The sequence below is a fragment of the Rhinopithecus roxellana genome, chromosome 4, assembly GCF_007565055.1.
Source record: "Rhinopithecus roxellana isolate Shanxi Qingling chromosome 4, ASM756505v1, whole genome shotgun sequence".
In the NCBI taxonomy this organism is placed as follows: Eukaryota; Metazoa; Chordata; class Mammalia; order Primates; family Cercopithecidae; genus Rhinopithecus; species Rhinopithecus roxellana.
Window position 1 is genome coordinate 36551954 of NC_044552.1, and position 25222 is coordinate 36577175.

Consider the following 25222-nt stretch of genomic DNA (forward strand, 5'->3'; position numbering starts at 1 on the left):
CCCAAGCTCATGTTGTACTTTCCCTGCCACAGACCTGTAGTCAGCTATTTACTCAGGTGTTTTTTAATGAAGGAAATATGACTTTTTAAAAGAAGGCCAGGGAGTTTTTCTAGCTTTTTATTTTAAAAATTTCAAACATATAGACAAGTGGAAAGAATTGTCCAGTAAACATTCATATACCTACTACCTAGATTTAGTAGTTTGCTATATTTGCTTTTATATTTACATACTTTCTTGAACCTTTTGTTGTAGACATAATATTTCACGTTTCAAAGAAAAGCTTTTCATTTACTAATTTTCATAATCAGCCATTGGCCTGATAGTTACCTGCAATTGTGGCAACTTTGAATGTTTTTTGTTTAGAGTTTTTTAAAATATTGTTCATTTTACTTATTAAGTGTTTTGTAGTCACTTATAATGATTATTCCTTTTGATGCTCAAATTATGCCCACTTTGATCAGTGGGAGTTTATTTAGTCAGTTTCTGTATCCCTTTTCACCCAGCCCCATTTGGGCCAGAAAGTACCACCTCACTTTCTGGCCCAAAAGATGCCCAAGCTCATGTTGTACTTTCCCTGCCACAGACCTGTAGTCAGCTATTTACTCAGGTGTTTTTTAATGAATTTATGGTGCTATGATAGGAGTTTATAAATGCTTTGATTAAAAAGGATTATTTCTGTAACTGTGTTCAGTGCCATTTCTTCCTAAATGATAACTGTGAGAATTACGCTACCAGGGGACAGGGAGGAAGTAATTTTGTTTGCTTCTAGATCTCTAGTTTTCCTTTTTGCCCTCATCCAAGTAAATGAGAGAAAGAGGAGGAACCACCTTTCCCCACTGAACATTTTATTCATGGATGCCAGTTTTTCCTATTCTTTTTCTCTACCGTATTGTTTCTATGGATTAATACTGTGGTTTTTGCTTTCTTTGTTTCTGGTGTGTTTATTTTAGGATAACCACACAGAATACTCCCTAATTTCATTCACTCATCACTATAAAATACTAGGTTCTTGGCCAGGCACAGTGGCTCATGCTTGTAATACCAGCACTTTGGGAGACCGAGGTGGGTGAATCACCTGAGGTCAGGAGTTCGAGACCAACCTGGCCAACATGACGAAACCTGTCTCTACCAAAAATACAAAAATTATCCAGGCATGGTGGTGGGTACCTGTAATCCCAGCTACTCGGGAGGCTGAGGCAGGAGAATCGCTTGAACCCAGGAGGTGGAGGTAGCAGTGGGCTGAGATCACACCACTGCACTCCAGCCTGGGCAACAGAGTAAGACTCTGTCTCAAAAAAAAATATATATATATATTAGGTTCTCTCTTACTCTCTCTTTCCTTTTTTTTTTTGAGACGGAGTCTCGCTCTGTCGCCCAGGCTGGAGTGCAGTGGCGCGATCTCCACTCACTGCCAGCTCCGCCCCCTGGGTTCACGCCATTCTCCTGCCTCAGCCTCCCGTGTAGCTCGGACTACAGGCGCCCGCCACCGCACCCGGCTAATTTTTTGTATTTTTAATAGAGACGAGGTTTCACAGTGTGAGCCAGGATGGTCTCAATCTCCTGACCTCATGATCCGCCCTTCTTGGCCTCCCAAAGTGCTGGGATTACAGGCGTGAGCCACCGCGCCCGGCTTCTCTCTTTCCTTTTTATTAAACGATCATCATTTTCCCTCAACATTACTCTTAATTTGTCTTTAGACATTTTACATAATTGAGACACATGATTTATTTGCAAAGAAACCTCTCCCTTATCTAGAGTCACATCCCTAATGCACGCCACAGAGTTTTAGATGTGATAGAATATTAAATAAAGGTCACACAGGTCAATCTCTTCCCTCTTAGGAAAAAGGCATATTTTTCCAGAATGACAGCACCAAAATCAAGAAAATCAATAATTGAACATTTCTGGCTGCAGACTAATAGAAAATATGACTTGACTCTTATATTGAAATAAACAGTGAATTCTTAGGGGAAGAAATTCATTTTATTCTGAATCTAGTTTTTATTAAAGGCAATGGTCAGAGCAAATAAACATATTTGTACATATATGCACTCTTAATGCTAATTTATTTTTAGACCTGTAAAATCTCAAGTACACCAGTTATTTTTAGCTGAATTTGCATGTAATTTTATTAAAATACATTTTAGCAAATTCGTTTGCTATTAAAAGTCACTTTTGAATGCTTAAAGAATTCTAGTTGTTGGCAACTTGTTTGTAAAAGGCACATATGTCACATTCTTAAGAAGTATTGAAAATCTCTTTGGTAGAGTCATAATCAAATTATGGGCAATAGGTGTTATAAGCAACTGCATTTATGTTCCTGTGCATAGGAATAAGTACTATGAAGTGTTAGCTATGGTTACTGTGCCTTTTATTTTTCTGACATAGAACCTGGTGAAGCGCCAAAAAACTCTCCTAGCATACTAGCTATGCTGGAAACACTACAAAATGCTCCCTACCTAGAAGTCCACAAAGACATGATTCGGTGGATATTGAAGGTAAAATTTCCTACATTCTTCTGCTTTTTGTGAGAAATATTAGATATTTGTTATGTGTACATTGTGATGATATTTCATACAGGATACTGATACTTTTTTTTTTTTGTAGACTTTTAATGCTGTTAAAAAGATGAGAGAGAGTTCACCTACCAGTCCCGTGGCAGAGACAGAAGGAACCATAATGGAGGAGGTATAAACAGTAAAGTGTGATAATGCTAAAAAATTATAGCAAGTTCAGTATGAACAAATTAAATTTATCTACAGTAAGTTGCCAGTTACAACATTTAAATTCCAACAAATATGCCACTTTTTATCTCTATTGGTTGTAGCAATTTTTTGTCTGCTTTTTTCCTTTAAAACATGTTAGGTCAACTTAAGAGTCTTTTCTCTTGTTTAAATAAGTGAGATTATAGAATAGTTTTTTAATTGGTATTTACAATAAAGATATTTCTGCTTTGGAAAAAAATGTGTGTTTTAGCATCTAATGGTCTAATTGAATGGAGCGTATTTTCAGAGTTCAAGGGACAAAGACAAAGCTGAGAGGAAGAGAAAAGCAGAGATTGCCAGACTGCGCAGAGAAAAGATCATGGCTCAGATGTCTGAAATGCAGCGGCATTTTATTGATGAAAACAAAGAACTCTTTCAGCAGACATTAGAACTGGATGCCTCAACCTCTGCTGTTCTTGATAATAGGTATAAAAAAATTAATTTATTGACTAGTTGTTCCCAACTAGGGGCAGTGTTGCTTTTTTTCCTTGTAAATACATTTTTAAACCTAAAGTAATTTATTAGAATTCAGAGGTAAATTTTGTGACCTCTGTTTAGAAGATTTAATCTTAGAAATCTTTGAATATAGATATGGTAATATAGTAGGGTATTTTCTACAGAAGATCTTGGACATTCATGAAAGAATGAGTACACTACACTCAGTTACCTAGAGCGTGTGACATCTGTGTTGCAGATTAGATTGCTGTGAGAATTAAAGGAGATGGTTTTGATACATACCAAAGACTTGACAATCCAAGTTATCAAAACCATGTGTTAAATATATACATGCCTGGCCAGACACGGTGGTTCATACCTGTAATCCCAGCACTTTGGGAGGCCGAGGCGGGCAGATCACAAGGTCAGGAGTTCGAGACTAGCCTGACCAACATGGTGAAACCCCGTCTTTACTAAAAATACAAAAAAAAAAATTTAGCCGGGCGTGGTGGTACGCACCTATAATCTCAGCTAGTCAGTAGGCTGAGGCAGGAGAATTGCTTAAACCTGGGAGGTGGAGGTTGCAGTGAGCTGAGATCATGCCACTGCACTCCTGCCTAAGCAACAGAGCAAGACTCCATCTCAAAAAAATAAATAAATAAAAAATAAAATTGGGCTGGGCACGGTGGCTCACGCCTGTAATCCCAGCACTCTGGAAGGCCGAGGCGGGCAGATCACGAGGTCAGGAGATCGAGACCATCCTGGCTGACACAGTGAAACCCTGTCTCTACTAAAAAATACAAAAAGTTAGCCGGGCGTGGTGGCGGGCTGCCTGTAGTCCCAGCTAATCGGGAGGCTGAGGCAAGAGAATGGCGTGAACCTGGGAGGCGGAGTTTGCAGTGAGCCGAGATCGCACCACTGCACTCCAGCCTGGGCAACAGAGCGAGACTCCATCTCAAAAAGAAAAAATAAATAAAAAATTTAAAATATATAGATATATATATGTATATGCACACATACATACATACCTGTAGTCTGCTATTTTATGATTATGTAGAAAGTTTTTGGGATCATTAATTATATTCATAACCTTTGTATTACAGCCCTGTGGTTTCAGATATGACACTTACAGCGCTGGGCCCCACACAAACTCAGGTTCCTGAACAAAGACAATTCGTTACATGTATATTGTGTCAAGAGGAGCAAGAAGTTAAAGTGGAAAGCAGGGCAATGGTCTTGGCAGCATTTGTTCAGAGATCAACTGTATTATCAAAAAACAGAAGTAAATTTATTCAAGATCCAGGTAAGTCATAGCTAGATCCTCATCTTCCCGATTAATAACAACCGCCAGTTAATGTGATTGATGATACATTGAGATTTTTTAAATCTAAGAATGACTCCATAGACTTGGATGGTATCTTTGGCAGGTAACTTAGGCAGGAATTCCCCACTTGGCAGATGTGGAACCACTCCAGAAAGTTATACCTGAATCATATAGCTGATAAATAGCAGGGATTCAAAGTAAAGCTTTTCTTTGTGATGTAACATTATATACTTTGGCATTTCACAGTCTTTCCCATGCTTCAGTACACTTGCAAAGCCCTGGTCATTTGTTGAAACACTGAAATAATAATTGCTTTGTCTTATTGATAGAGCCTGAGTGAAATCTCCGAGAACAGTGATGGAGAATTACCTATGTAAGAGGCAATCCTTGAGCCAAATTCTGACTTAGAATAGTGATACCACCACAGATCGGGTTCCCCAGAAAGCAGATTCTTGAGATACAGATTACTGTGCAGGACAGTTGAGGGCCCTCTTTCAGCAACTGAGGGAGTAAAGCAGGGAGATCCAGTCTGTACATGATTTTGTCCACCACTGACACATTTATTTCTCTGCTTGTAGGTTATGCTCTGTGTGCATATGCTTGAGCGATACACAGTAAACTTCTTGAGAGTAGGAACTGTGTCTTGGAAATTCCCAGAGCACTTCTTTAGCCCATGCCTTTCACATTGCAGTGTGAAAGGAGGTTTGAGAGCCACTTTTAGAGTTACCTTCTCTCTATAAAGAAAGTCTTTGTATCCTACTTACAAAAGATTGGTCTGCTTCATCTTTAAAAGTGGTCATTTGGGCTGGGCATGGTGGCTCATGCCTGTAATCCCAGCACTTTGGGAGGCCGAGGTGGGTGGATCATCTGAGGTCAGGAGTTCGAGACCAGCCTGGCCAACATGGTGAAACCCTGTCTCTACTAATAGTACAAAAATATTAGCCGAATGTGGTGGCGCACAGCTGTAGTCCCAGCTACTCAAGAGGCTGAGGCTCGAGAATTGCTTAAACCTGGGAGGTGGAGGTTGCAGTGAGCTGAGATTGCACCACTGCCCTCCAGCGTGGGCGACGGAGCAAGACCCCATCTTTTTTTTTTTTTTTTTTTTTTAAAAGGCCAGGTGCAGTGGCTCACGCCTGTAATCCCAGCACTCTGGGAGACCGAGGTGGGCGGATCACGAGGTCAGGAGGTCAAGACCATCCTGGCTAACACGGTGAAACCCCATCTCTACTAAAAAATATGAAAAAAAAATTAGCCAGGCGTGGTGGCAGGCACCTATAGTCCCAGCTACTCGGGAGGCTGAGGCAGGAGAATGGCGTGAACCCAGGAGGAGGAGCTTGCAGTGAGCCAAGATAGCACCACTGCACTCCAGCCTGGGCGACAGAGCGAGACTCTGCCAAAAAAAAAAGAAATAGCCATTTAAACTTGGTGCTTTATAAATTTCATTCCAGGCCAAAGACAGAGTTGCTAATTTTATTTAATTTGTTACTTCTTGAAGAAAAAGCATTAGCTGGCTATAAGTGGATTTTCTTAATGCTTTGACATTTGCACTGTTCTAGTGTTAAAGCAAATTAAAACTATTAAAGCAAATTAAAAATAATTCTAGAGTGTTAGGAAATTTCTAAGATTATATTAATTTGTATAAAGAATTCAAAAAATTCCAAAAGAAGCCAGACATCCATCTTGTTTTTCTTGATTTTTCATCCCATTTGAATGTAAAAATTAGCACCAGGACACCAGGACAGAAGACTCTGAATTACTTTTTTTTTCCCCATCTGATCTGGTCTGTGCTTAGATTTTTTTTTTTTGTCACTTGGGCTCTGATGTGATTATTCGCTGTATGAGTGTCGTTAAGCAGTCTGTCCTCTAGGGGGCGCCCCATTACTACCAAAACATTTTTTATTAGAGATCATTGTAACCCAGCTGTGCTGAACGCACATAAGGCAGCCCTGGGACGAGAGTAGCTCTTTTACCTGGAGCTTAGGGTACAATGGGAGGAATTGGAATATCTCAGTACCCTGAAAGTGTGAAATGTTCAAAAGACTGGATATATTTAAATTCATAGTTCTAATTTCAGTTTACAATTTGAGAATGTTTAATTAATTTGCTGTGGATGGTGAAAATTAGAGTCCTACTTCCTGAATAATCCAAGGTCTTGCATAAATTATTGGTATCTCAAAAGGAATAAACTAGCATTTCATTTCAAATTTACAAGTCTTTATCAAAGATTTTACAATTTAAAGTTGCACTTTTGTTATAGCAAAATTAAATGCTTCACTTTTTTGTTTTGTTTTTTGTTTTTGTTTTTGTTTTGTAATGCAGAAAAATATGATCCATTATTCATGCACCCTGATCTGTCTTGTGGAACACACACTAGTAGCTGTGGGCACATTATGCATGCCCATTGTTGGCAAAGGTAATGTATATTCTTAATATTTTCAAGAGAAGTTTAAGGGCTCAAAATTTTTAAAATAGAGGAAATTTTATTCTAGAAAAAAGGAACTAAAAATGTTGAAGAAAAAAATCCATATTTTTGCCTAATAAATAACAAAACTTATTTGCCTTGTCATAGATGTAAAGTATGTCAGATATATTTTTTAATTTAGCTTTATGTCCAAGTCTCTTCTTTATCTTCCAAAGAAGGAAGTGGATCTGTGTCAGTCTGTGGATGAAGAAAAGGGTTTTTACAGTAGGATAAACCCTAGAAGGGTAATGTTGTCTTTCTTTGGGTCCAGGGTGGACAACTCTTGATTCCATAGATGTTAGTATTTGCTTTGTTACTTCCCAAAATTTTAACGGCTCCCTGTGATAAGATGAGATGTCCTGAATTTGTTCTACCTTGGTGTTTTCTATGCTTCTGAAAAACCAACAAATCAATATTATTCTAGAACTATGCTCACCCAGTTATCATGAACTGCCCCTGACAACTAGCCACCATGTTGTAGTCCCAGCTTCTTGGGAGGCTGAGACAGGAGAATTGCTTGAATGTGGGAAGTGGAGGTTGCAGTGCACCAAGATCGTGCGACTGCACTCCAGCCTGGGTGACAGAGCGACACTCCATCTCAAAAAAACAAACAAATAGCCACCAGCCTTGGGGAAGTGGCAAGGGAACAGTGACACCAATAAATTTTTGTTGCTGCTTTGTGAATGCTTTTTTACATGGCAGTCTTTTTTTAATTTTCCTGTTTTAGAACCTTTAATCCGTTTGGATTTTTAAAATCACTCAAAAATCATGTTAAAAATAATTTAGTTTAAGATTTTTCATTTTTGAACTATTTGTGGAAACAAATTATTTAAAATGTTGAAGCTTGTGGCTGTCATTTATATAAATTACCATTGTTTTGATACATCATGTTCTCTAATTGTAAAGGTATTTTGATTCCGTTCAAGCTAAAGAACAGCGAAGGCAACAGAGATTACGCTTACATACAAGCTATGATGTAGAAAACGGAGAATTCCTTTGCCCCCTTTGTGAATGCTTGAGTAATACTGTTATTCCTCTGCTGCTTCCTCCAAGAAATATTTTTAACAAGTAAGTTTTGGCTCATGACAACTTATAACAAAGTAATAGTTTGCTTTGAAGATAATGAAATAATAAATCAGGGAGGAAGACTTAGCATAGGCAGTTGTGTAGTGTTTTTCAGATACTTTCCAAACTGGTCATTTTCTTCTAGCAGACCTGTGGAATATCATTTTAGTTTTTAGAGAGGAGCAGGTGAAAATTTAAGTTTCTAAGCTATAAAATTCCTGTGTATTTATGAAAACCAAATATCTGGTTTATTTCTAAGGATCCTACTTTTAATATCTTCCATACAGTTTTCAGGAGATGCTCAGTAAACTGGTAGGAGAAGATGGAACAACTCAAACTGACTTTATAGGACAGTCTGAAAATCGTATAAAACTTTTTGCAATGTACTAGCCATTCATAGTTTCAAGAACCAGGCAAAAAAGTGAAAATCTGTTGCTATATTTTAAATGGAAAAATCTCAGCTGGGTGTTGTGGCTCACATCTATAATCCTAGCACTCTGGAAGGCCAAGGTGGGAGGATCATTTGAGCCCAGGAGTTCAAGACCATCCTTGGCAACATAATGAGACCCTGTCTGTACAAAAAATAAAAAGTTAGCTGGATGTAGTGGCATATTCCTATAGTCCCAGCTACTTGAGAGATTGAGGTGGGAGGCTCGCTTGGGTCAAGGCTGCAGTGAGCTTTGATCATGCCGCTGCACTTCAGCCTGAGTGACAGAGCAGAACCCGGTCTCAAAAATAAAATAAGTGCTTGCTTTAGTAGCACATACACTAAAATTGGAACGATAAAGAGAAGATTAGCATGGCTCTTTCACAAGGATGACACACAAATTTGTGAAGTGTTCCATATTTTTAGCTCTTTTAGAATTTGTCTAGCAGACTAAAAAAATAAGAAAGAAAAGAAAATGGAAAATTTCTGTAACTTCATAATTTTTTGGATGCTTTTAGTTACGAGTATTGGACATACTCATTTCAAGTATGAATTTGATAATGTCTGCTATTCAAATCTGAACTTCATTTCTCAATGTAGAATTATGCTGTCTACCTTGCATGCATAAATATTAAGTTATGTGAGTATGAATGATCCATTTCTGTGTTACTTGGATTCAGTTCAAAGCAAAGTCAGTTTTTTTCTTGTCAGTTTTAGGAGTTCAAACTTTGGTGTCTTAGTCTATGCTACCACAAAATGTTCTTAAAATAGTAGATTTGAGTGTAAGCTCATGCTTTTTAATTTTAGAAGCATATCATGGTACTGACTTACCTGCATTTGAACTGATAAAGAAATTAATTATTGTTAGATTGAGAATTAACTGTGTATAAGAAGAAATCACTCTTGTTGGATTTCACCTGTCACTTTATTGGTCCACTTTTTGGGTTTTGCCCATGAGATTCAATTATGGTTTAGTCATATTCGAATGTAATCATAAAAAGACACAGGCTTTGGAATCTTACAGAGCCAAATTTGAATGCTAGCTTCGTCCCTTATTCGGCCTTAGTCAAGTTACATAGCTCTAAACCTCAGTTTCCTCATCTGTAAAATGGGGACAATAATAAAACCTATTACAAAATGTAGTAATACAACCTATACAAATAATACAATATAGGGATACAACCTATACAATAATACTACAATCTGAAACAAAATGTAGGGATATTTTGAGGATTAAGTCTAATACCATAAGATATTTACAGTAAAATGCTTCACTAAATGCTTGTAACATAATAAGCACTTGGTAGATATTAATAGTGATGGTGACTATGATACTTAAGAAATTCTAGCAAATTCCAGTACTGAAGAGTGAGATTTTTAATACACAGTGTTATTACCGTCATGTTGACAAATAATATATTCATTTTCATTGGCCAATATCCTGATTTTTTTTAATGCAACAAATTTTCCCTTACCTTTTTTGTTTTTAATATTTGGAGTGTGTCTAAAATATGCCTGTGATCATTTAAGGAGTCTTTTGTATCGTAAGGAACAATAATAAAACACTAAATACTCTCTATAATCTTTTCTAGCAGGTTAAATTTTTCAGAACAACCAAATCTGACTCAGTGGATTAGAACAATATCTCAGCAAATAAAAGCATTACAGTTTCTTAGGAAAGAAGAAAGTACTCCTAGTAAGTTCCGGTAACCTGTTTTCATTTTTCCCTAAAGTCCGAGGTCATCAGAAAATGTATTTCCAGAAGAAATTGTTTAAAAGTGAAACCTCCCACTTAAAATTTTGACTCATTCTAATTTTCATTGTCTTAATAAACTAAATTTGACCTTACTGCATTACTCCTAATTCGTTAAACACACAAGCTCATGTGAAGTTTATAACAAACACTTCTCACTTATTCCCCCATTTTATTGAAGAGCTTCTGGAGGTGGGGGAGATGTAACTGAGTGTTGCAGAGCTAGCTTCAGTTCTCGGTGGGCTAACTCACCTACTGTTAGCATTACCAAAGGCTTCCCAAGTTTCATAGACCATGCACTGCACTTACGACCTTGTGGGAACGTAGTATGAACAGAATTTATATCATTGGTTTTCATAGAAACAGAATAGCTACTCTTATTTTCGTTTTAGTGGCTGTACTGTAAGGAAAAGCATAGATAAGAAAGGGCCTTGGTCAACTAGAGCAATAATGTTTTCATGCTTCATATGGTTGTTATGCCAGTTTTTATTAGGGAATTTTTTTCCTTTTGTTTTTAATTTCTTTGACCTATATGGCTATACTTTTAGGAATATTGTCATGTATTGAATAATGGTATAAAATGCCTGTTTCTATAGATAATGCCTCTACAAAGAATTCAGAAAATACGGATGAGTTACAGCTCCCTGAAGGGTTCAGGCCTGATTTTCATCCTAAGTGAGTATATTATTTTACTCCTTTAAAATTTGACCCGTTTGAAATGATTAAGTCAGCAGTTAGGAGGAATATGATTTGGCAAGCGAGGGAGCAAAATGTTACAGGATACTGATCTTTAGTTCTGAAGTTTAAGAAGAGGCTGAGGCAGGAGGTGTGAGCCCAGGAGGTAGAGGCTGCAGTGAGCCTTCATTGTGCCACTGCACTCCAATCTGGGTGACAGAGTGAGACCCTGTCTCAAAACAACAAAAAACTTTAAGCATTACATGATTGTATTTATTGCAGTACATTAAAAAAATCTAAGAACCATGTGGCGTGGTTAACTCTCACCACCCTCTCCTAGTCAGCATTGCTGACCCCCTCCACACCCCTTTCTTTACCTGGCTCTCCTTGACGACATCTAATCAGTAATTCTAAACACAAACTGCTCAGCTTCCCCGAAGAATCCCACACTTCCGTCTGACTTCAGAATTTCTATGAATGACCTAACCAAGCTCTTGGCAACCCAGGATTAAAACCAGAATATTTTCCACCCTACTTTACCCCATAGCCAGTTAGTTACAAGGTATAGCATAGATTCTGGAGCTAGACTGGTTGATTCAGTTCCCAGCACCACCACTTATTAGCTGTGCAACTTTGAGCAAATTGCTTGACCTCGCTGTACCTCAGTTCCCTCATCTGTTAAGTGAGGATAATTCATAGTTGTTATTAGGATAAAGTGACATAATGTACATAGAGCTACCTGAAAGCTATGCCTGGCATATACCAAGTAACTCAATAAATATAGACCTAGAAGACTTGAATAGAAAAAACATCACACCTATAATCCCAGCACTTTGGAAGGCCAAGGCGGGCAGATCACTTGAGGTCAGGAATTCAAGACCAGTCTAGTCAACATGGTGAAACCCTGTCTCTACTAAAAATACAAAAATTAGCCAGGCGTGGTGGTGCACGCTTGTAATCCCAGCTACTTGGGAGGCTGAGGCAGGAGAGTCGCTTGAACTTGGGAGGCAGAGGTTGCAATGAGCCGAGATTGCGCCACTGCACTCCAGCCTGGGTGACAGACTGAGATTCCATCTCAAAAAAAAAGAGAAAGAAATAACTTCAGTCTTCTGTCTGCCACACTCCACCAGTCCTGTCATTTTATATGTCACTTCTAGTATTTACTTCCATGTTTCTAATTAGACAGTATCTTCACTGTTGACAGGTAAATTATTCCACAATTTTTGGTTAAATCTAGTTGTCAGTTTTTACATTATAATAACTGTGTTTCTGCTGATACAAGTTGCATATTAGAATTATATTTCCTTTCTCGTACAGTTTTGTCTTATAGTTAATAATTACCTTGTCTTTTTCATGTATTTGTTTTCTATGTATTTTTTTTTTTTTTCCCTGAATGGTGCAGTAGATCTGTCCAATGTCTAACAACTTTTCTTTTTTCTTTCTTTTTTCTTTCTTTTTTTTTTTTTTTTTGAGACAGAGTCTCACTCTGTCACCTAGGCTAGAGCACAGTGGCATGATCTCAGCTCCCTGCAGCCTCCCCTCCCGGGTTCAAACAATTGTCCTGCCTCAACCTCCCAAGTAGCTGGGACTACAAGCATGAGCTACCACGCCAGACTGGTTTTTGTGTTTTTAGTAGAGACGGGGTTTCTCCATGTTGCCCAGGCTAGTCTCTAACTCCTGACCTCAGGTGATCCACCCGCCTCGGCCTCCCGAAGTGCTGGGATTACAGGCGTGAGACACCACACCCAGCCTCCTAACAACTTTTCTAAGTGCTCAGATCTGTCAGATGGTCTTCTGTTGCTGGGTCCTCCTTCCCCCACACAGCCTCTGTTCTCCTGCAGGCGGGAGGGGGCACAGCTATCACTTCTCTTGGTCCTGCTGCTCTTACTTTCTGGATTGAGTATCTTCCTCTTTCTTAAGTACTTGCTCTTTTTGCAGATTCCTAAGAAAGGATACCTGGATGGTATATTTTCATGTTTGAAAATATGTTTATTTTATTCATATGCTCAATTGATAGTTTGGGTATAGAATTCTAGGTTAGAAGTAACTTTTCATCTAGATTTTGAAGGCATTATTTTACTAAATTCTGTATCCATTGAGAAATTAATCCCATTCTAATTCCTGTTCCTTTGTAAATTTTTGTTTTCGTTTTTGTTTTTTTGAGACAGTTTCTCACTCTGTCGCCCAGGCTGGAGTGCAGTGGCGCAATCTCAGTTCACTGCAACCTCTGTATCCCGGGTTCAAGCGATTCTCCTGTCTCAGCCTCCCGAGTAGCTGGGATTACAGATGTGAGCCGCCACACCTGGCTAATTTTTTTTTTTTTTTTTTTGAGACAGAGTCTCACTCTGTCACCCTGGTTGGAGTGCAGTGGCGTGATCTCAGCTCACTGCAACCTCCGCCTCCCGGGTTCAAGCGATTCTCCTGCCTCAGCCTCCGTAGTAGCTGGGACTACAGGCGCCCACCACCACGCCTGGCTAATTTTTTGTATTTTTAGTGGAGACAGGGTTTCACCGTGTTAGCCAGGATGGTCTCGATCTGCTGACCTCGTGATCCGCCCACCTCGGCCTCCCAAAGTGCTGCGATTACAGGAGTGAGCCACCGCCCCTGGCCACCTGCCTAATTTTTGTTTTTTTAGTAGAGACGGGGTTTCACACCATGCTGGCCAGACTGGTCTCAAACTCCTGACCTCAGATGATCTGCCCCCCTCGGCCTCCCAAAGTGCTGCAATTACAGGTGTCAGCCACTGCACCCAGCCACCTTTTTTTTTTTTTTAAACTTTTTTAGAAACGAGTTCTATGTTGTCCAGGTTGGCCTTGAACTCCTGGGCTCAGGTGATCCTTCCACCTCAGCCTCCTGAGTAGTTGGGATTACAGGTGTGAGCCACCAAACCTAGTTCCTTTATAACTCTATTCTTTTTAATTTTTTTTTCTTCTTCTTTTTTGAGACAGAGTATCGTTCTTGTCACCCAGGATGGAGTGCAGTGGCACGGTCTCAGTTCACTGCAACCTCTGCCACCCAGGTTCGAGGGATTCTCGTGCCTCAGCCTCCCAAGTAGCTGGGACTACAGGCACGCGCCACCACGCCCCACTCATTTTTTGTATTTTTAGTAAAGACAGGGTTTCACCATGTTGGCCGGGCTGGTCTCAAACTCCTGACCTCAAGTGATTCACCCATCTTGGCCTCCCGAAATGCTAGGATTACATGCATGAGCCACCGCACCCGGGCTTGTAACTCTGTTACTTCTGAAAACTGTAAGATATTCTCTTTATCTCTTCAGTGTTCTGAAATTTTTTATGATATTTCTTGGTATATGACTCTTTTTATTCATTTTGCTAGGCATTCAATAAACCTATTGAATCTGAACATTCATGTCCTTCATTTCTGAGAAGTTTTTATGTTGTTTCTTAAATAATTTTCTCTTGGATTTTGTTCTTTGAGGTAGTTCTGTTAGCTCACTGTTGCCCCTATTGAACTGATACCCTAATTGTCTTATGAGTTTTTTGCTTTCGATGTTGTCTCTGTTTTCCCTGAGTTCTGTTTCTCTGCCTCTTTGTTTTGGTTTATCTCTTTGATGCTTTCCTTAAATGTTTATTAGTCCTTGGATAACTAAGCATAAGGATACCTGGTGGACAGGTGGAGCTTGCTGACTTGTAAGCCTCACAGTCAGGTGATCAGGACACCTCCAGTCTTTTACTTGGTGACCCCCAAATGTCAGTGTGTAAAAACAACTTTCCCCTGAGGATTGTTCACTGGAAAAGCTAATCTCTGTGGCAGTGGGTATGCATTGCTGCTGTTTTCAGGATGGGAAACAGGGTCAAGGATCTCACTGTGTAGTATGTAGGCTTTTGCCCAGCACCCTGTTTTCAGCCCTGTGCCTCACCCCTGCTAAATCCAAGAGTCTGACTCCTCTTGGGCAGGGGCAGTTTGCATTATCTCTGATCACTTTGCATACAATTATCTCTGGATATATGTTAAGTGGTTCAATTTCAATGTAGCAAAGAGCTGTTAAGAAACTGAACCATTTGATATGTGCACATTTTCTATGATATTTCTTGGTATATGACTCTGAGCTAATTTTATACATGTTTACTTCAGGAACCCTTATTCTGAGAGCATAAAAGAAATGCTAACGACATTTGGAACTGCTACCTACAAGGTGGGACTAAAGGTTCATCCCAATGAAGAGGATCCTCGTGTTCCCATAATGTGTTGGGGTAGCTGTGCATACACCATCCAAAGCATAGGTGAGGGATTGACAGCTGTTTCTCTGTACGTCACAAGCATTTGTTGATATGAATTAGGTGTAGAATCTTGTTTTTAAATGAAATGTTTAAAGTGGGTAACAACTTGAAGAAATAATAAAAAGACTTAGAAGCAAGAAATGTAGTGTAGATTGATAGTTCATAAATTAACCACAGCAACAAGAGAACTCTTGGTGGTGATTATAGCTTCTTGTCAGTTGAAGGAATGTACTGTTCATTTTTACTTTGTAACCAAATGTAATTCTTGTGAAATGACTTTGAAGATTCTGAAACTTGACAATATTGTACTTTCTGTAGAATTGGGGGTTTTTTAACCTTTTTTAAAAAATTGTATTAAAATATACATAACATAACATTTACCATTTTAACCATCTTTAATCTGTAGAAAGAATTTTGAGTGATGAAGATAAACCATTGTTTGGTCCTTTACCTTGCAGACTGGTAAGTTCTTAGTTTATTCAGTTCCTGAAAGGGGGGCATGGAAATTAGGTGGTTCTGCTTCTTTTAATCTTACGGACCTGCAGTAGTTACTTACTACATTCACTTCTGTCGTAGTAAAAACCCACTTTCTGTAAGGATATTAAAGAAGTAACGTTTGTGGTTTAATCTTTTAAATAAACTTCAGGAGGCCAGGTGCGGTGGCTCGTGCCAGCACTTTGGGAGGCCGCGGTGGGAGGATCACCTGAGGTCGGGAGTTTGAGACCAGCCTGACCAACGTGGAGAAACTTCGTCTCTTCTAAAAATACAAAATTAGCCAGGTGTGGTGGTGCATGCCTGTAGTCCCAGCTACTCAGGAGACTGAGGCAGGAGAATCGCTTGAACCTGGGAGGCGGAGGTTGCAGTGAGCTGAGATTGCACCATTACACTCCAGCCTGGGCAATAAAAGTGAAGCTCCATCCCCAAAAAAAAAGAATATTGCAGCCTGGGCAATATAGTGAGACCTGATCTCTACTCAAATTTTAAAATTGGCGAGGAGTGGTGGCATAGCATGTTCCTGTGGTCCCAACTACTTAGGAGGCTGAGTTGGGAAGATCGCTGGAGCTGGGGAGGTCGAGGCTGCAGTGAGCCATGATCGTGCCCCTGTACTCTAACTCTAGCCTATGCAACAGAGCAAGATCCTATCTTAAAAAAAAAAAAAAAAAAAAAAAAAAAAAAGAAGAAGAATGTATATTCTAGCTCCACTTTCTTGCTAACCATTCGTATTTCAACTCCTGCAATTGGGCTCCACTTCTAACACTTTCTCACTTCCATGAAATATCTCTTTCCAAGTTCACCAAATGATCTCCTAATTATCATTTTGTGTGGGCATTTTTTGGCCCTTTTCTTTGAAACCTCTACTTAATTGCTCGTTCTGAAACTTTTATTTCTCTCCATTCTTTCTTCGTTCTGAAACTCATTTTTTCTCTTAATTTCTGTGACACTCCTGGCTTTCTTTCTACATCTGTGGCTGCTGCCTCTCAGCCTCCTCTCCCTCCTCCATCCTGCAGTTGTCATTTTTAAACCTCCAGAGTTCTGCCATCTAATACTCTTCCCTGATCAGCCCCATCTATGCCTCTGATTTCAGTTATATCCAAATGATCCCCACCTGTGTATCTCCAACCCAGATCTTTATCTTAGGCCTAAGTTTTCTCTGCCTGCTTTATTTTTTCACCTGGATCTCCTACAGGCACCTAAAATTCAACGATCCAAATTAATTTTTCTTCCTATAGTCCCTGTTTTAGTTAATTTCACCACTATTCATCCAGGAGAAACCAGAAAATTGAAGTGTTTTGTTTTTGTTTTTGTTTTTTTTGATATGGAGTCTTGCCCTGTCACTCAGACTGGAGTGCAATGGCACGATCATGGCTCACTGCAACCTCTGCCTCCTAGGTTCAAACAACTCTCCTGTCTCAGCCTCCCGAGTAGCTGGGATTACAGGTGCACACCACCACGCCCAGCTAATTTTTGTATTTTTAGTAGAGATGGAGTTTTACCATGTTGGCCAGGCTGGTCTCAAACTCCTGATCTCAGGTGATCTGCCCATCTCAGCCTCCCAAAATGCTGGGATTGCAGGCATGACCCACTGTTCCCGGCCTAGATACATTATTTAGCCTGGACATTCCCATTCACTTGGCCAGCAGAGTCTGACAAATTCTCACCGTGCCTTCTGCTGCTTGTTTGGTTCAGCCCCACGTCATTTCTTGCCTAGATTATTGTAGCAGTTTTTACCCAGAATCTCACCCTTCTGTAATACATTATCAGAGGGCCTCCTCAAAAGCAATCCTGATCATATTCTTCATACGTTTACAAACTTAACCTGTTTCTCCATTATCACCTCCTGCCAGTTCCCAGCCCTATGGTCCAGACTTGTAGAATCACTGCCAGTTCCTCAGTGCTAGTTCCCACGCCTTTGCACATTCCATTTCCTCTGCCTAGAGTACCCTAAGCAGACTGCTACTCTTTCAGATGCTGTTCGAGCTTTCCCTTCCTTTAGAAAGCCCTCTGAGCCATGTACTGTGAGTTAGAGATCTCTCATCTGTGATGCCTGTCTCCTTCCGACTTTCTTCCTTTCCTACCCCCAGGGCTTTAAGCTCTTTGAGAGCAGGAGAGGGAGAATGGGTTTTATTTGAAGATCTTCAGAACCAGGACCTAATGTATATAGTAGGACCTCAATATTTATTGAACCAAACATTACAGAAAATTTGGAAAATGAAAAAACAAGCAGGAAGAATAAAGTCATCTACTTACCACATTCCATCTTTTTCCATTAGCATATTTATTCTTGATTTCAGTTGGTACTCACATGTAGCTTTGTTTCTGCGGTATTCTTTAAATCAAGAGTTTTCTTATTACTGCTTATTTAGTCCTCATAACAGTTTCTAATAGCTGCGGGCACCCTCATTTGTGCCACCATCTTCTTGGACAGTTTCCCCAATATTTGGAGTATCTCTTTAGGATACTCTACATTTTAAGAAAGAGTATCCACATTTTAGAGTATCTCTTTAGGATAAACATAAGAAATACACGTGTTAGAGTATCTCTTTAGAATAAACTTAGAGAAATACTGCATCCGCATCTTGGCTTGTTTATTTGTTTTTTGAGATAGAATCTTGCTCTGTTTTCCAGGCTGGAGTGCAGTGGTGTGATCTCAGCTCACTGCAACCTCTCCCTCCAGGGTTCAAGCGATTCTCCTACCTCAGCCTCTTGAATAACTGAGACTACAGGCGCCCGCCACCATGCCTGACTAATTTATTTTTAGTAGAGACAGGGTTTCTCCATGTTGGACAGGCTGGTCTCGAACTCCTGACCTCAGGTGATCTGCCCATCTCGGCCTCCCAAAGTATTGGGATTACAGGCGTGAGCCACTGCTCTCGGCCTGCATCTGCATCTTGGGAGTGTCCCTTGCTTTCAGTCTGATGCATATATTCTATATTCTTTTCTTTTCCAGAGAAAACCAGCAACATGGTGGCAAAGGGATAGATTTCGTTTATTCAGCATTACACTTAGACATTTCCCATTCTGTTTATCCTGTGCTAGAAGCATGTCATGGAGATGTCGTAGATTTAGTTCCATACCATCTAGAACAGTTTCATTGTGCATCCAGCTGTGCTCTGAACTAGCATTCCTGAAAGAGAAATGCTTTGCATGTTGGTTTTTTTGTTAATTGTACTGGTTTCTTTATTTTAGGATGACTGTCTTAGGTCGTTGACGAGATTTGCCGCAGCACACTGGACAGTGGCATCACTTTCAGTGGTGCAAGGACATTTTTGTAAACTTTTTGCATGTGAGTATTAATACATTTATAACATGTTATGGTAATTTCTCCTCTGAAATTTTGATTTTAATGGTACAGCTTCTCTCAATAATGAATTAAATATTTAGTAGTACTGGTTGTCTTATATATATAAATTCTCATGTATCTCACAAGAAGATAAATTTAAAGCAGATTATAAGCATTTTAACATAGGTTGGCATATGAAATATCCTAATGTATTTTTCTTTAAATCTCTAGCATTGGTGCCTAATGACAGCCATGAAGAACTTCCATGCATATTAGATATTGACATGTTTCATTTATTGGTGGGTATTTTGTAGTTTGGACTTCTGTGTCATACTATGTACCTTTACCTTAGGTTTGGTGAGCAGTGTAGTGGCAGACAGGAAGGAGTTATATGATTTCCTTACCCCTTCTGAGTAGAATTCTTTTATGAGAAACCTCAAAAAGAAAATATTTAGGAACCTAATTGAGAGACTTGACCTTGTTGTCGAGACATCCTCTGACTCTTATTTTGCTTTGTGGCCGAGGTCAGTATTTTAACCTCTCTGTGCTTTTAATCTGTAAAGAGATAAAAACACCAGCAACTGGTCAGGTGGTGGTGGCTCATGCCTGTAATCCCAACACTTTGCAAGGCTCACCCCAGATCACTTGAGGTCAGGAGTTTGAGAGCAACCTTGCCAACGTGGTGAAACCGTATCCCTACTGAAAGTACAAAAAATTAGCTGGGCACGGTGTCACACGCCTGTAATCCTAGCTACTCAGGAGGGTAAGACAGGAGAATCACTTGAACCTAGGAGGTGGACATTGCAGTGAGCCAAGATTGCACAACTGCACTCCATCCTGGATGACAGAGCAAACCCCTGCAAAAAAAAAAAAAAAAAAAAACAGCAACAGAAGCACTGCTGCTGGCCCATACAGTGCTTTTGTACATTTTCAAAATTCTGGCAGTGTGGTCACACTACTTAGCAGCAGAGAGCCCCTTATAATTCAGGGAAAGCTATGTTCTCTGAGCTGGTACATCCTGGTGCTAAGACACACAGCTATCCAAATAGTGGGTAGTCAAATTTCAGCCCTACCTCAACTGGGTTCCCTTGCACAGGATACAGAGTGTACTACCACATCCAGCAGCCCCAAGTGCTGTCCCCTTATTCTCTGGACCTCAGATTCTGCGCCTTTAAGTTGGTTAGTACCTACTTTATATGACTATGTCAGAACTCAATCCATGTAAAGCACTTAGAGCAATATATTCCTAATAAATGCTGGCTATTACTGTTCTCATTGCTGCAACTAAAACCACCACCACTAAGAATGCCATGCAGACAGCAGTAGGCCAACAGAGCTAGCATTTGTGTACTTGCCAGCGTTTACATATATTCACACATCTCTACCACTTACATTAACATATTGTCTCTAGTTTACCAATAGGGAAACTGAGGCCTGATCAGAGATGTTAATTTGTGTAAAAAAGCTCATAAGAGGAGGAGGTAGGATTCATATCTAGATATTTATGGGTTCAAAAACCCATGTTTTTTCAACTGCCTACTCCCTGGAAAGAGTTCAGATATTGTTTTTGTTAACAATAAGCTATGTATAGGGGACCCACTGGATTAATGAAATCATAGTGCCCATCAAGAGTCCTGTAACTCTTAAGGCATTTCATGTAACCAGTCCTATTGGATTTTCTAACATACATACCCTTTCTTTAAGAACAAAGATTTCTTAAAGGGAGGAGCTGAACTCAGGAGGGATCACAGTAAGAAAATGGAAATGTGACCGGGTGCGGTGGCTCACGCCTATAATCCCAGCACTTTGGGAGTCCGAGGCAGGCAGATCACCTGAGGTCAGGAGTTCGAGACCAGCCTGGCCAACGTGTATTCTACTAAAAATACAAAAAGTCGGGCGTGATGTTGCACACCTGTAATCCCAGCTACTCAGGAGATTGAGGCAGGAGAATTGCTTGAACCCAGGAGGTGGAAGTTGCAGTGAACCAAGGTTGCGCCACTGCACTCCAGTCTGGGCAACAGAGTGAGACTCTGTCTCAAAAAAAAATAAAATAAAAATAAAAGTAAGAAGATGGAAATGTGCTTAGCTGTGAAAGGAAAGGCGATCTGTCTGATGTCCTGTGTTTGGTGCCTAGGTGGGCTTGGTGCTTGCGTTCCCTGCGTTGCAGTGTCAGGATTTTTCAGGGATCAGCCTTGGTACTGGAGACCTTCACATTTTCCATCTGGTTACTATGGCACACATCATACAGATCTTACTTACCTCATGTACAGGTAACTCTTGCCTTTTTGTCAGCTTCTTGAAGGAAATACTTGAGTTTTCTGAGTTTAAAAAAAAGCATTAGAGGAAAAGGTATTTGGATGAGAATAATACATGAATTAGGCTATTTTTTTCTGTGTATCCTCATATGAAAAGTTTTGAAACATTTCTTTCTCTTAAAATTTCCTAGTAATGTGAATCTAGTTTTAATTTCATACATTGAGTAATATTTGTGTAGGATAGTAATTAAATCTTTTAGAATCTTATGTTTTAGAATGCCAATTTTGTTTTAACTTACATGTTTGCTAATGCCCACATGAATTCACCATTAAATTATGTTTTGCATTCAAAATTCTTGTTTTTCATACACTTTTAAGACTATATTTATTTGATGTTACTTAAAACGTGCCAGCTGACTGTGGTTTGATGGAGATCAATACTGTGCTCCCACTTGAGGGATTAAAATTTTGCATGTTTTCTAGGAATATTTCATATTATATGTGAGTTTATGAATATATTTGCATATTTAATGTCTTCAGTCCTTTTGGTACCCCTTAATTGAAAAATACAGAGTACTAGTATTTCCTTATCTTTCAGAAGAGAATGGCATGGATCAAGAAAATCCCACTTGTGAAGAAGAATCAGCAGTTCTTGCTTTGTATAAAACACTTCACCAGTATACGGGAAGGTGAGCTAGTTATCTTTGCATGATAATGCATTTTCCTAAATATTGCTAGATGATGATAGCATGAGAAAGGAATTCTTTTGTTAATTAGGGGAAATTGTTGTCTGTTGACATGTTTTTAAAAGAAGATGTGGGGTGATCTGCAGGGCTTTTCTGAGCTATTCATATACTAACATAATTGGAAATCTGGGAGAAAGGTGATAATATGAAGAGCTTCCCACATTTATTTGGCTGTGGAATGCTACATTTGCCCAGAGAATCTGGCACAGGCTAGAGGATAGATCAAATGTACTTTGGAAAGTTGATATTCTAAAACTTATGTTGTCTCATTCGGAATGGGAATTTAAAACTGCAAGTTAAATTGGCATAATTTATTTTTAAGGTAATATTCAGTAGTGGCAGGAATAAAATGAAATTATTAGAATTTCATGTGTGGTTAAGAGTCACAATTTGCTACAAATAACAATTCAGTTGTTTGCTTAGCCTTCAACAGTGTATATGTCAAGAATCTGTAAAGTCAAGAACCTATAAAAATGTCTGCTTTTGAATAAATTATCCCATTTCTGAGAACCTACATTAACAAAATAATTCAACATACAGAAAAAAACATATAGGCATATAAAGATGGAAACTCCAGCCAGGCACGGTGGCTCACCCGTGTAACCCCAGCACTTTGGGAGAATGAGGCTGGCAGATTACTTGAGCCCAGGTGTTCAAGACCAGCCTGGCCAACATGGTAAAACCCTGTCTCTACCAAAAAAGTACAAAAATTAGCCAGGCATGGTGGCATGTGCCTGTGGTCCCATCTTCTCAGAAGGTTGAGGTAGTCAGATCAGCCAGGGAGGTGAAGGCTGCAGTGAACCATCACACCACTGCACTCCAGACTGGACAACAGAGTGAGACCCTGTCTCAAAAAGAAAAAGATATATATGTGATATTATTTATATTAGCAAAGAATTGAAAGCAATCTAAGTGTTTGCAGGGGGAATAGTTGGATATAGTGATGGATGTGTTCCAAAATATTATAAATCTATTTAAAATATGGCTCCTAGGGGCTGGGTGCAGTGGCATGTGCCTGTAGTCCCAGCTGCTCGGGAGGCTGAGGTGGGAGGATTGCTGGAGCCCAATAGTTTGAGTCCAGCCTGGACTTTTCATTTTCTACATTTTCTCTTTATGTCACTATATTACTTTTATAAATTTTAATAACAGCATTGGAGACTATGTCACCACTTACACCTAGCGTCCTATAATAACACACACCCACTTGCCTGTTAACTCAGTCCTTTTAAGCATACATGCCATCAGTTCCAAATGACAGTCAAGTTTGTTTTCACACTGTGCTATAAGTACAGTGACCTTTTCTTAGTAGATTTCCCAATAATCTTTTTTTTCTTTTTTAGTGCCTTGAAAGAAATACCATCCGGCTGGCATCTGTGGAGGAGTGTCAGAGCTGGAATCATGCCTTTCCTGAAGTGTTCTGCTTTATTTTTTCATTACTTAAATGGAGTTCCTTCCCCACCCGACATTCAAGGTAATTTATACTTTCTTTCAAAACGTAGAGAGAGTTTGTAATCCTTTACTCCAGCAAATATAAAGATCACTTGCAAAAATGAAAATTGACTAAAAGTTCAAAGCATAGCTAATTGACTGTGGTGATGTACACATTTATAGCATAAAATGTATGTTTATGCATATGTCTCCATTTATTTGGATCTCAGTGACTGTTAAACTCCTGTGTAAATGTTTTTACACCTGCAAAGCACTTCTCCCATAAAGATCGTAGTTTTGCTTTCAAATGTTAAAATGTTCAGTTATGTATTATTTATAAACAAGGTTCCTCAGATTTGAAAAGGTGAAAACTGACGATTTCATGTGATTTTTAACTTGAAACATGCATGACGTTAAAATTTAGAATACCCATAATTGCACATAAATCTGATTTTAATGTGGGAATTCATTTGCTCTTTCATAGTTGTTTTCCATGTTCTGTTTTGATTCATTCCATAAAAGTAGTATGAAGGTAGACTTGACTATATCTCTGTATCATCACTGTGCCTGGCACTGGCCATAGAATACCTGCATGCAGTGCTACTCTCTGAAAGTTTGTCAACTGGCATTTCCATTCAACTAGTTGCTTAGGAACCATATAAAAGAATTTAGTCTTCCAGATTATTTGCAGTGATGATTAGAGTTGGTATTTAAATCCATGTCTCATGGTAAAACCAGCTTGTATTTCTTTATTGGTTGGTCCTTTTCCAGAGCACCCATACATTATTTTTATCATTTAATGTTCACAATAACCCTGTGCAGTAGATTGTGCAGGCACACCATTTTGCAAATGATAAAGCTGAGACACCAGGACATTGGGACCAGTTTGATGTAGGAGTCGCCTGACTGCTCTCGATGCATTGCGTCATTTTCCACGGATTCCTTCCATGTGCCATTCTGTTAACTTCCTACAAGTTACGTACCTGGCAAATTGGAACTCTTTCATCCTTTTTTTAAGCCCTGCTATTGCTTAACTCTCATGCGGAATATGCCCTTAGTTGTTATATGCACTCTTTTCTTGTTCTTCATTTGCAGTTCCTGGAACAAGCCATTTTGAACATTTATGTAACTATCTTTCCCTACCAAACAACCTCATTTGCCTTTTTCAAGAAAATAGTGAGATAATGAATTCACTGATTGAAAGGTAATAATTATATACTTTTCTTCGTTGTATTAAATAGTTCTATGGAACCAAATTTAGTTATCACATATGTAGCAAAATTCTTAAATAATGACCCTGGTAGAATTCAACACAAATAATTCAAACTGTAATGAGTAGGCCTTTCTTCCCCCAGGCTGGAGTGCAGTGGCGTGATCTTGGCTCACTGCAACCTCCACTTCCCAGGTTCAGGGAATTCTCCTGCCTCAGCCTCCCAAGTAGCTGGGATTACAGGCATACACCACCACACACCGGCTAGTTTTTTTGACCACTATGTTAGTCAGGCTAGTCTTGAACTCCTGACCTCAAATGATTCACCCACCTCAGCCTTGCAAAATGCTGGGATTACAGGCGTGAGCCACCACACCTGGCCTATGAGTAGGCCTTTTTAGGTAAGGATCTGGCTTTTCGGTAAACTTTTTGCCAAGCTAGTGAATAGCATAAACAAATTTGCATGGAAGGGGAATAGTGGTAGAAATGTTGATTTCCTTACATGAACTTACTTGTTAAGGACTCTCTTCCATAGGTTTTTTTGTTTTTGTATTTAAGAGATGGAGTTTTGCCATTTTTTCCAGAATGCTCTTGAACTCCTGGGCTGAGACATTCCTCCCACCTCAGCCTCCGAGTAGCTGGGACTACAGGCACAT

At 39.4% G+C, this 25222-nt stretch overlaps 1 protein-coding gene and 1 non-coding gene across 6 annotated transcripts in view; both read left to right on the forward strand.

Annotated features, from left to right (window-relative positions):
* Positions 1 to 25222, forward strand: part of UBR2 (ubiquitin protein ligase E3 component n-recognin 2) — a 135140-nt gene that overhangs the window by 98417 nt on the left and 11501 nt on the right. For 3 of the 5 annotated variants that reach the window (XM_010369668.2, XM_010369669.2, XM_030928496.1), the window contains 16 exons: positions 2389 to 2498; positions 2608 to 2688; positions 3013 to 3191; positions 4304 to 4503; positions 6844 to 6937; positions 7892 to 8053; positions 10070 to 10173; positions 10827 to 10905; positions 15001 to 15149; positions 15553 to 15608; positions 18834 to 18930; positions 19159 to 19226; positions 21062 to 21197; positions 21781 to 21871; positions 23269 to 23399; positions 24452 to 24560. In XM_010369668.2, coding sequence (XP_010367970.1) covers positions 2389 to 2498; positions 2608 to 2688; positions 3013 to 3191; positions 4304 to 4503; positions 6844 to 6937; positions 7892 to 8053; positions 10070 to 10173; positions 10827 to 10905; positions 15001 to 15149; positions 15553 to 15608; positions 18834 to 18930; positions 19159 to 19226; positions 21062 to 21197; positions 21781 to 21871; positions 23269 to 23399; positions 24452 to 24560 — 1846 coding nt within the window. Of the gene's footprint in view, positions 1 to 2388; positions 2499 to 2607; positions 2689 to 3012; positions 3192 to 4303; positions 4504 to 6843; positions 6938 to 7891; positions 8054 to 10069; positions 10174 to 10826; positions 10906 to 15000; positions 15150 to 15552; positions 15609 to 18833; positions 18931 to 19158; positions 19227 to 21061; positions 21198 to 21780; positions 21872 to 23268; positions 23400 to 24451; positions 24561 to 25222 lie in introns of those variants that run through there. The other 2 variants (XM_030928495.1, XM_010369673.2) reach the window with 2 other exon arrangements.
* On the forward strand, positions 8795 to 8901 carry LOC115897074. Its single transcript, XR_004057021.1, has one exon. It is a non-coding gene; the product is annotated as a U6 spliceosomal RNA (small nuclear RNA).